General features: G+C 40.5%; 1 protein-coding gene across 2 annotated transcripts in view; it reads left to right on the forward strand.

Moving 5' to 3' along the window:
* NEK2 (NIMA related kinase 2) overlaps positions 1–10,227 on the forward strand; it is an 11,116-nt gene extending 889 nt beyond the window's left edge. Inside the window, exons 2-8 of one of the 2 annotated variants that reach the window (XM_007451319.1) lie at positions 561–778; positions 1,049–1,289; positions 3,407–3,489; positions 4,230–4,356; positions 5,402–5,621; positions 7,060–7,185; positions 7,557–7,791. In XM_007451319.1, coding sequence (XP_007451381.1) covers positions 561–778; positions 1,049–1,289; positions 3,407–3,489; positions 4,230–4,356; positions 5,402–5,621; positions 7,060–7,185; positions 7,557–7,618 — 1,077 coding nt within the window. In that variant the 3' untranslated portion in view covers positions 7,619–7,791. Of the gene's footprint in view, positions 1–560; positions 779–1,048; positions 1,290–3,406; positions 3,490–4,229; positions 4,357–5,401; positions 5,622–7,059; positions 7,186–7,556; positions 7,792–10,000 lie in introns of those variants that run through there. The other variant, XM_007451318.1, reaches the window with a different exon arrangement.
* The last annotated feature ends 1,050 nt before the right edge of the window (positions 10,228–11,277 follow it).

Here is an 11,277-nt window from a genome sequence, read left to right on the forward strand (position 1 = left end):
GCATCGGCAGGCGGACTCCCAACCACTGCGCCACCAGGGAAGCCCTCCTGAGCTGTTTTTAGAGAAGAGCCCTCTCGGTCATGACCATCAGCACCTCTAACTTTTATGTCTTGTAGTCAGAATTCATTTAAAATACCCATTATTCGGATTGTTGGATTCAGATTTCCCAAGATGTGTAGGTAGACTTTACACAAAGAAACAATGGAGAGGAAATTGGCTCTGACGTTAGGACCTTTACTAAGTTCTCTTACCTTGGAAATCTTGACTTGGAATGCTCAAGGACTTTGACTACCTCTGCCCCAGCTTTGACCAGCTTTGACTAACCAACGGAGGTTAGGGGTTTGGCGGAGGCCTAATGTACCTCGTCACCCTCTCTTGCATCATTTACTGCTGAAAAATTAGGGGAAGATTATGGAAGTAAACTCAGGGGTCCTTAGGTTCATTGAACTACATTAGATGATGTCACTGTATGATCTACTTAGTAGAGAAGTAATTTTTTAGTTTTTAAAAAGGTTTTGAGTATAATGAGTTTATTTGTACCTTGGAAATTTTTATTTCAGATCTTAGTTTGGAAGGAACTGGACTATGGCTCCATGACAGAAGCTGAGAAACACATGCTTGTTTCTGAAGTGAATTTACTTCGTGAGCTGAAGCATCCAAATATCGTCCGATACTATGATAGAATTATTGACCGTACCAACACAACACTGTACATTGTAATGGAATATTGTGAAGGAGGGGACCTGGCTAGTGCAATTACAAAGGGGACCAAGGAAAGGTAAAAATCTCTTAAATGGGCCTAGTTTTGCTTCTGTTAAGCATCCTGTATTAGGATCAGGGACAGAGTACTTAGTAATGGGGAAGAGTCTTCTGGTGTTTGTTTGGTGGGTCCATGGCACTTTAGAAAATCCCTGGTATGTCAGCACCCATATTTCATATCAATTTATTTCCCTATGTGTACACTTTGAAAACTGGATAATTCACATCGTCCCATCTTTGTAATGGTTTTATTCCGAAGTTATAGGCTATATAACTGCTTTGGTTTCAGACAATACTTGGATGAAGAGTTTGTTCTTCGAGTGATGACTCAGTTGACTCTGGCCCTGAAGGAATGTCACAGACGAAGTGATGGTGGTCATACTGTGCTGCATCGGGATCTGAAACCAGCCAATGTTTTCCTGGATGGCAAGCAAAACGTTAAGCTTGGAGACTTTGGGTTAGCTAGGATATTAAACCATGATACGAGTTTTGCAAAAACATTTGTTGGCACACCTTATTATATGTCTCCTGTAAGTATTTCAGAATTTAGATGCTCTTTACACATCTTAATGCTAAACACTCAACTTTTTGTTTGTTTAGTAATATCCAATAGCCAAGAATTAACAATACTGTTTTATTTTAAATTTATATTTTTCCAAATGGACCACCAGACCATTAAGTTCCTGTATTAGCAATATAAGTCAAGCTTTCATTGAATGACTACCAAGTGCTAAGCTCTGGGATCACAAAGATGAGATAGGTTTTGTCTCTGCCCTCAAGAGCAGCACTTCCCAAAGTGCCATAGGTCCTGGACACCAGCTGGAACACATCTGGGGGTGATCGTTTAAAATGCAGAGTCCTGAGCCCCAAATCCAGTGAATTTGGATCTCTGGACAGGTCTTTGCACTCAACTTTTTTTTTCTTTGTTTGTCCTCCACCACTTTTTATTTTGGACTTTGTATTTTAACAGACCTTCTAGATGATTCGTGTGCATGGAGATTCAGGGCTCAGGAGGCTCACTCACTTCTGACAACATATTTTTGCAGTGTTAACTTTTTGTACTTATTCTTTTTTTATTGCCTTTTCCTACAGTGCAGTTGCAGAGTCCACCCATTTACCTGTTTCCTCAGTTGCTGAATATTTTGTTTCCAAAATGTCTCACCATTCTAAAGAGCACTGCTATGCATGTCTTTGTATGAATTATTCTTTCTTCCTTTTTGGTTATTTCCTTGGTGTTTAGCTCTCGAAATGAAATTTCTGGGTCAAAGTGTATGAACTGTTTATGGCTCTCTAGTGACTTTTGAAAAGCTTAAATCAATAAGTGATAGCACCAATGTGTTGTATATGAAAGATGAGCAGATAAAGCTGGAGAAAAATTTGTTTTTTTAGCTGTTCACAAACATTTTCAGGATTTTCTCAGTCTTTTTTAGTTATGTTAACCAATCTGACTACAGTATAAAACTTTGTAAATTAGTGAATTTTTTTTTTTTTTTTTTTTTTTTTTTTTTGCAGTAGGCGGGCTTCTCACTGCCATGGCCTCTCCCGTTGCGGAGCACAGGCTCCAGACGTGCAGGCTCAGCAGCCATGGCTCACGGGCCTAGCCACTCCGTGGCATGTGGGATCCTCCCGGACCGGGGCACGAACCCGTGCCCCCTGAATCGGCAGGCGGACTCTCAACCACTGCGCCACCAGGGAAGCCCAGTGATTTTGTTTTTGACTCAGATTAGACATGGCCAGAGCAGTGTCGTTTTCTTACTGGATCAGATTCCAAATAGAAAGCCTTTGATATAAAGGAAAATTATCCAGAGGTGGTTCTTGGAAAATTTGAAACCTGCACAATTCTTTTGTTCCTGTTTCCCCCTGCCCTTGTAAATAGATCAGTTTAGCCTTCCCTATGGGATTGTCAGGAAGTGGTACCAGACTCTCCTGTTGGACTTTAAATTACTAAGAAGACTCCTGAAGATTTCAGTACAGTACTTGCCTCTGTGCCCTCTGTTGAGAATAAGAGCCATGGTGGACGGTTGTTACTGTACGTGTGGAAGAAAGGCAAACAATTAAAATAGGAAGTGAGAATATTACTTACTACTGTGGTATATAAGTGGGCTAAGGGGAAAATATATAAATGAATGATTCAATTAGCCATTTATGTCTATATTAATTTAAATGTGGGCTAGATGTTATTCTAGAATTTTCTCTGGTTCTTTTAAAATGGAGTTTCTAGATTATGAATTCTTTGAGGGTAGAGGGTAGAGCTATCTCATGTTTACCTTTAACTTGCCAGTGCCTTGCCTGTAGTAACATAATAAATATTTGCGAATGAAAAATAAGTGAATGAATTATATATGACAAAGTGTATTAGGATAAGATCATTGCCTTTTTTCCATTATAAATTTGAATATAAAGTATAAAGTACCATCTTTTTGTTGTTATGATACAAGATCTAATGTAAGAGTAATCAGCCTTTTGTATTTGAAATTTTTGTTATAGATATAAAATATTTATAATATAAAATTTGTTCCCTTCTTTTCCTTGAGTGAATATTACCAAACTTTAAGGTTCCATTTTTGTCCCAGGACTAATTTTATAAGTTTTAAAACAAAATGAACTTTAAACTCCTATTTTCTTACCTTTTTTTTCCCCCCTTAAGGAACAAATGAATCACATGTCCTACAATGAGAAGTCAGATATCTGGTCACTAGGTTGTTTGCTGTATGAATTGTGTGCATTAATGTAAGTATAATGAAGACAGATTTTTAGTCTGAGGTTTACACTTAGATTTGTCACCTTTCACCGGGTTCAGCTTTTTGAGCATCCATGCACATTCAAGTCTGAAAGAATCATACCGTGGGTTAAAATTAAGGTAGATGGACAGGTTAAAAAAAATTATTTACAAATTAATAATATAATCCCTGAGGCTGGATCTAGACTTGTTCAAGCTTCTAACCTGGTTAGATGTTTCTCTGTTAGACTGAGCTTAGCTCAAGGGGAGAGCCTATAGGTTAAGCCTGTGGAAGAAATGAAATAAAGATCTAGAGAAGCAGTCTAGGGTTTGGACAGGAAAGAGTTCTGATTCTTTCCCTTTTTTCTTTCTGTTTTTTCCCTTCTAAAGTATTCTGTAGAGCAATGGTTCTCAACCAGCGAAGGGCAATTTTGCCCCCCAGTTTTGCCTCCCATGGGACATTTGACAATGTCTGGAGATATTTTAGTTGTCACAACTAGGGATAGCTACTGGCATCTAATGGACAGAGGTCAGTGATGCTGCAGAACATACTAAACAATGCACAGGACAGTCCCCATAACAGAATCATATGGCTCCAAATGTCAGTAGTGCCAAGGTTGGGAAACTTAGCTACAGAAGAAGATCCCAGAAGTAGAAACATAAATACAAACTAGACCTTAAACTCTGCTTTTGGTTTGCTTCTTATTATATATTTTCATTTTTACATTAAAAAAATTTTTTTTTCCCCCAGGCCTCCATTTACAGCTTTCAACCAGAAAGAACTAGCTGGGAAGATCAGAGAAGGCAAATTCAGGCGAATTCCATATCGTTACTCTGATGAATTAAATGACATTATTACAAGGATGTTAAATTTAAAGGTAAAGTTTATAAGATGATATACTGTATGTTTCCATCTCTCAGCTAAGTTTTGCAGTGTATGCTCTCGTGGAGCAGTGAGTCTAAAGAAACATTAAATATATTTCTTTAGCTAAATCTACTGTTACCACGAGTGAAAACATGTATCCTTGGCACATTGCAGGCCTGCCTTCTGTGCTTTCTTTATGTCTCCTCCCACTCTGCCATGCTAACAGATGGTTGGTAGCAAGGAACGATTGCAATAACGATCCAAATCCTCAGTTCCCCTTGTCCTTGCCTACCTCAAAGTGGCAGGTGGTACAGGAAGGGGCCAGGAATAATACCTTATTACTCTGCCTCTAGCTCTGAGAGATTAGAGATCATTAGAGATGGGAATCGTGGGGGAGCGCTGACTAAAAAGAGTAGAGGGGAAATAAAGAGATTATGTAGAAAAAAATCTGGCAGTGGGATGGGGAGGGAGATGTCCTAGGGATCAGGCTGTGTAAGAATAGAGTTAAATGCTGTGGGAGTTCAAAGAGAAGGAAGGATGCAGGTGAAGTAACAGGATTGAAGGTCGGTGAGAGAGCACCCTGCTTAATGTAGTTTGGAGATGCAAGGGCAGTACATGCCCTGAAACAGACCGACCCTAGCAACGCTCCCCAGCACAGCACAGGGATTGAGCCTTCTTAGGTTAAAAGGGGGAACAAAGATAATTTAAAATCTGCATTACTTTGTGGACCCAGAACCTCATGAGTTAAAGCCACCAGTGAACTTATTTTTCAGGTGTTTAAGACCCATGTGTGTGTGTTGGGGTGGGGGGAATGGGCAAAGGGGGTCAGTTGCATGGTGATGGATGGTAACTGAACTTGTGGTGGTGATCACTCTGTAGTATATACAGATGTTGAACTATAATGCTGCGCAAGTAAAAAAAAAAAAAAAAAAACCCCCATCTGTAAAGGAGTCCTTTCTCTTGCCTTGGAAATATATGCTGTTTTAAATGTAACTGCTCTTTCAGGATGAGTAGTCCATTATGTAGTGTGCCTGTAACACTGAATATTTTTTTCCCAGGATTACCATCGACCTTCTGTTGAAGAAATTCTTGAGAATCCTTTGATAGCAGACTTGGTTGCAGAAGAGCAAAGGAGAAATTCTGAGATAAGAGGGCAGCGATTAGGAGAACCAGGAAAGTTGCAGGACTCCAGCCCTGTATTGAGTGAGCTGAAACTGAAGGAAATACAGTTACAGGAGCGGGAGCGAGCTCTCAGAGCAAGGGAAGAAAACCTGGAGCGTAAGTCTGAGTGGGGGTGAAGCACAGAGAGCTCCAGGAAGCTTATTCTAATGTATGTGAAAATCTATCTGAACAGAGGATCTCATGTTTGTTCTATTAGAACGTTTTTATAAATACTTGCGAAACCAAGACATGCACATCAAGCTTGCTGCACCTTCATGTTGAGCCTCCTTCTCTGAGACCAGCTGTTGTCGTCACATTGTTGGGCCCTAACTGTGACAGCCCAGCACAGTAGCCATCACACTGTACTGTAGAGTCACTCTTTTCTTTATCTTTCTTAATATATGGACCCTGAGGTTTCCCATTGTAAAGAAGGTCTTAGAATTTGCCAGCGCTTCTCCCTTCTGATACGCTGCTCCAACACAGCCCGGGTCTGAAATCCTACAGTGTGTAAGACTAGATGTATTTGGGCAGTTCCACAGAGCGTGTGGGTACAAGATATTTAAACACTCTGATGGGTATTGACGGACTGGGTGCTAATGAGTTTTTGATGTTGAAACTCTGTCTACTCCACTAAAGTGAGAGCTGCTACCCAGGTTTTTAGGATTCTGCAAGGCAGCAGCAGCAGTACAGCTCTGCATTTTGACATCGAGGGATGAGATGGGCTGCGACTGTCTCTTTCCCCCCTCATGGCTCACCCGATCTCGCTTCTGCAGCTCTATGCCAATGCAGACTTCATAAGTGTTTTTCTATTTAAACGTACTTACAAAGCATCTAAATGCGTTTGTTAATGTTTTACTTCCTAATGATAATTGTCTAGTACTGTGAGATACGCTGTCTGTGGGAGGTACAGCCTGTGCTTACCTGAAAATCTTTGTCTCTTCTGTCAAAATAATTCTTTAAAAGAAAAACAAAACCACAAAAAACAAACAACCAAAAACTTTTCATTAAAACATTCCCCAGTGTTTTGTAATTTCACATAGCAGCTGAAATCTGAACTCTGAATGCTGGGCCATGAATAAATAATAGCCTTTGTTACTGATCTAAAGAAGTACCACCTAACTGAGCTGTGGTTTTTTCCCTTCTGTTTGGGTGCTGTCATTCACCCAGAGGGAGAAGGGTTTGTACTGCAGCCGGGTAACGCCCGGAAAATGAACTGTTGCCCCTTCTCCGCGGAGAGCAGGGATGGCAGTAGCTCTTTGTTTTCCCCCATGAGTTATTCCCACAAATCACAGCCAAAGGTTGAAGCTGACTTTGTCCTTGTGCTTAAGCCAGTCCTTAGGAGAAAACCTAAGACAACATACAACATACTAACCACACAGCATTATGAAATGGGAGCAGTCTGGTTGGCTGGAGTATACAGTAGGAAACCCTTCACAAAACATGACTCATCGGTGGTCAAGCTGTTAGCCTTAGCGATAAGGAAAAGATTACCAAATGTGAATTGTTTATGCCACTTGTTAATTTCTTTCTTTCTCGTTCCATTCCCTTCATAAAGAGAAGGAACGTGAGCTTTGTGTTCGTGAGAGACTGGCAGAGAACAAGCTGGCCAGAGCAGAAAGTCTGTTGAGGAATTACAGCCTGCTGAAGGACCAGAAGTTCCTGTCTCTGGCGGGTGGTCCAGGTATGAGAACCAGCTCAGAGAACAGAAGTTGGTGCCACAAATGAGGAAATGGGCACCATTGTTGCCCCGAAGGTGGCTTTGGCAGCCCTTTAAATTTCCAGAGTCTCGAATTTTATGATGGAGTTAATTGAATATATGCGTTTCAGTGGAGATAAAAATTCTGTTTTAGCAGTGACTGACTTAACTGTGATCAGAGACATGAGGCAATGAGTCAGGATGATTTCATCTTCGGTTTTATTTGCTTTATCAAACTGTGTGTTCAGTATTTGATATTTATTTTTAAAAACTAGGTCATTTAAAAAAAATGCTGTGCCTTTCAGATTTTTCTCTGGGTATATTTTCAAAACTCTACATTTCTCTCCATTTTCAAGTGAAAATCCTAGCATTTTACTATTACCACACGACCAACTCATATTTGCCACATCCTTCATAGAAAGTATGGCTTAAAAGGTGTGATAAACCAACTGTAGAATAGGCCATCACTTTTGGATCTTTGCTAAGACCCGTTCCAATTGAAACATGTGTATGTCAAAGCGTGATTGCTTAATATCTGCATATGCTCTGTAATAAGTGATGGAAACAAATGAAACCAGTGATGGAAGTAAATATCTTTTTTCTCAATATTGCTATCTACCATTTCAGTATTTTTATAATATTTATTTCAGCTTCTCTTAGATTCCACACTGCCATCCATAAAGATAAACTAGACTTAAATCATGATTACTGTGATAGAGTGAGGAGGGATTTTTATCTGGGTAAGTGTCATGCATCAAGCCCGTTGCCGAGAATTATATTGAAGGTCCTGTTGGGGACGGCTCTCCCAGTTAAAGAGTTTATTTACATCTTGCCCTGAGAGTCTTTGAGCGAAGGGTGAGAAGAGCTGGCGAAGGATGACGTGTTTCACTTTGTAGGATACGTAGGTAGAAGAATCTACCGGTATGCGAATCATGGCAGAGACTTAAAATGAGCTGTGGGAATGGTGTCCAATGTGGGTAGGAGGTATTTTAAGGTAATGAGCATGTCAGAGCCCTAAGAAAAGCAACAAAGCGGTGGGGAGGGGGTGCCCTTGTGAACTGAAGACAGTTGGAAATATCCTCTCCCCATCCTTGGGCTATAAAATTCAGACATGAGGAAAACAAATAAATTGAGATCATCACAGTAAGCAACAGCATCTTTTTAAAAGCTCTAATTAGTCTATTTAATGAAATACTAATTCTTTTTTAAAACACTTTCTTATAAAACTGTCTTATTAGTAGGATTTACAGTTTACACTGTCTGTTTACAAATGTGTAGGTGTTTGTGGTAATAAAGGTGGATCTATTTGAAACAATGGAGTTGAGGCCTAAAAGCAATCTCCTAAAAATGCTTTGCAGAGAAGCAGTGCATGAAATAGGAAGTTGGGACAGTTGGAGGGCAGCGTTTCTCTGTGCAGCCTGCTCCTCCCTCAGGGCGTCTCCATTTCTTTGGACTGGAATAGTCATCTCTAGATAGTCACGTGACTTCTTACTTCCTCACTCTCATCAGGTCTCTGCTCAGAAGTCACCTTATTATGCAGCTTCATCACGGCCAACACCCCCAGCACCTCTGTCTCCCTCTCTCCGTGTTCATTTCCTTCACAGCACATACCATCCTCAAATATTCCTCATATGGGCTTGTTTATTTGTTTATGGTCTATCTCCTCCTACCACAATAGGGTCTTTGTTTGGTCCACAACGGCTCATACAGTGAGCTCAGTAAATATTTGAACATATTTCCTTTAAATGAACACAAAGGAAAAACAAAAAGTTTCTAGAATTCAAACCTTCAAGTCCCCAACCCACAGATGGTTGTCAGTTCCTAATAGTGTAGCCACTTTAAGTAAATTATTATTTTTTTCATGTTAAAAGTACAGTTCTCTCACTGTTAACTCGATTTACTTTTACCAATGCTGAATCTTGCTTAGGTTTTTTTGGAAGAAGTTTCTGGTCAGTTAAGCCGCTTTAAGTGCTTTAAGTGTTCTTAAGTATTTAGCCAAAACTGTAGGTGCTCGCTATGAGAAAGAGCTTCTGCTTCTGCTTCCGTACTTTTCTGGAAGTAATGTGTTCTAGGTAGAATGGCACTTGCTTTCAAGAATAGAGATAAATAACATTGGTTTCCAGAAGTTTTATATTGTGGCCCATAATCCTCAGTGCATTTAACCTTAAGAGGAATGTTGATTGTCAAGAGAATAAAACATAGGTTCCTTGATTTTTGGCTACAGATTAAAAGGCTGATTGATTTCTGCCAACCTCATGCCCCTAACCTGTTAAAAAAGAGACAACAGGTCCAAAATGGAGTCACTGGTCACCAAACGTCACCAAATCAGGACTTAATACCTAACTTACTGGCAGTTTCAGCCTCTCTCAGGAATGGAATCTTAAACCAGTTAATCTGGAATTACCTGGTCAGCACTAGTGAGGTCATCTGCCTGATAGACCCCTGCTGTCCCCTAAAGGAAGGTGACCTTGCCACAGACAATCCCCCCTTTGCTGGTGTAACTTCCTTGTCCTGCCCCCTTCTACCTATAAAAGCCTTTCCTTTTGTACAGCTCCTTGGAACTCCTTTCTGTCTTCTGGATGGGATGCTGCCCGATTTATGAATTGTTGAATAAAGCCAGTAAGATCTTTAATATTTGCTCAGTTGAATTTTGTTTAACACTCCTATCCCAGAGAGAATAAACAGGTACCCAGATTTCACAGGCAAACTGACAATAAATATTTTGGTAAGTTTGATAAGTATGGAGGAGTTCATCTCCTGTTCATGAAACTCAAAAACCTTTTTCTTTTTTTTTCTAAAGAACTTTTTGATCTTACATCCTCGATAATGAAGAAGAAAGTTCATTTCAGTGGGGAGAGTAAGGAGAATGTCATGAGGAGTGAGAATTCTGAGAATCAGCTCACCTTCAAATCCAAGTGCAAGGACCTGAAAAAAAGGCTTCATGCTGCTCAGCTTCGCGCTCAAGCCCTGTCAGACATTGAAAAAACTTACCAACTGAAAAGCAGACAGATCCTGGGCATGCGCTAGCCTGACCCAGAGACACAGACCTGTGTACAGTGTTTAATGTTGCCAGCCCTTTCGAGATGGGTATTCGACTGCTGTAGCCTGTATACTTGGGTCTGCGAGCTGTGCCTTTTCTATAGTAAGCAGGGTGGTTTGGTATTACTCTTGCTGTTCTTCAGCAAGAATTGTACCAATGGGGCTTCCCTGGTGGCGCAGTGGTTGAGAGTCCACCTGCCGATGCAGGGGACGCGGGTTCATGCCCCAGTCCGGGAAGATCCCACGGCTGGGCCCATGAGCCGTGGCCGCTGAGCCTGCGCGTCCGGAGCCTGTGCTCCGCAACGGGAGAGGCCGCAACGGTGAGAGGGCCCGCGTACTGCAAAAAAAAAAAAAAAGAATTGTACCAATGTCTACCCCTTTCATTTTTCTTTTGTAAAGAACGCTTCATAGAAAGAATAACACTTTCTTGGCTGGTTGGGTTTTTAATCCTGTGTGTGATTACTACTGGAACATGAAATGTTATATTCTATATGTTGGGGTGGGGAAATAATATTAGAAAAAGATATTTACCCAGGAGCAGCACTTAGAAGTTTTAAGGGACTGAAGTGGTGTGCTTACAATTGTCACGTCTAGAGTTAAAATTTAAGTCTGAGGTTTTAAATGTTCTTGAGCTTAGAGAAAACCTAATTGGATATAGATTGGTCACTAATACCTTGACATCTTGCTTATAAATAGCCCCTTGCTCTGTAGTTTAAATCTGTCACCTTTTGTGAAAATCCATCACTATGATGTCTCTACTCTTTTTCTTTCCCTTTTTATTCTGTTTAACAGTATGTGAGCTGTCTGTCATTTGCCCACTCTTTTTTCACTAAATAAAAGAATTCTTTAGTTTTCCTGTATTCATGTCGCTTGTATTTGTTGATCTTAGTTGGAGGGAGTCTGTGTTTATGATATTTAGGCATTGGAGGGTAGGGAAGAGAATGTGATGCTCGCAAGAGCTATACGGCACTTTACTACCCATCTCATTTGTCCAAGCCAGTGGTTCTTATGGGGGCAGTTTTGCCCCCCAGGGTATAT

This window comes from Lipotes vexillifer, unplaced genomic scaffold, assembly GCF_000442215.2.
Source record: "Lipotes vexillifer unplaced genomic scaffold, Lipotes_vexillifer_v1.1 scaffold570, whole genome shotgun sequence".
NCBI classification, from domain to species: domain Eukaryota; kingdom Metazoa; phylum Chordata; class Mammalia; order Artiodactyla; family Lipotidae; genus Lipotes; species Lipotes vexillifer.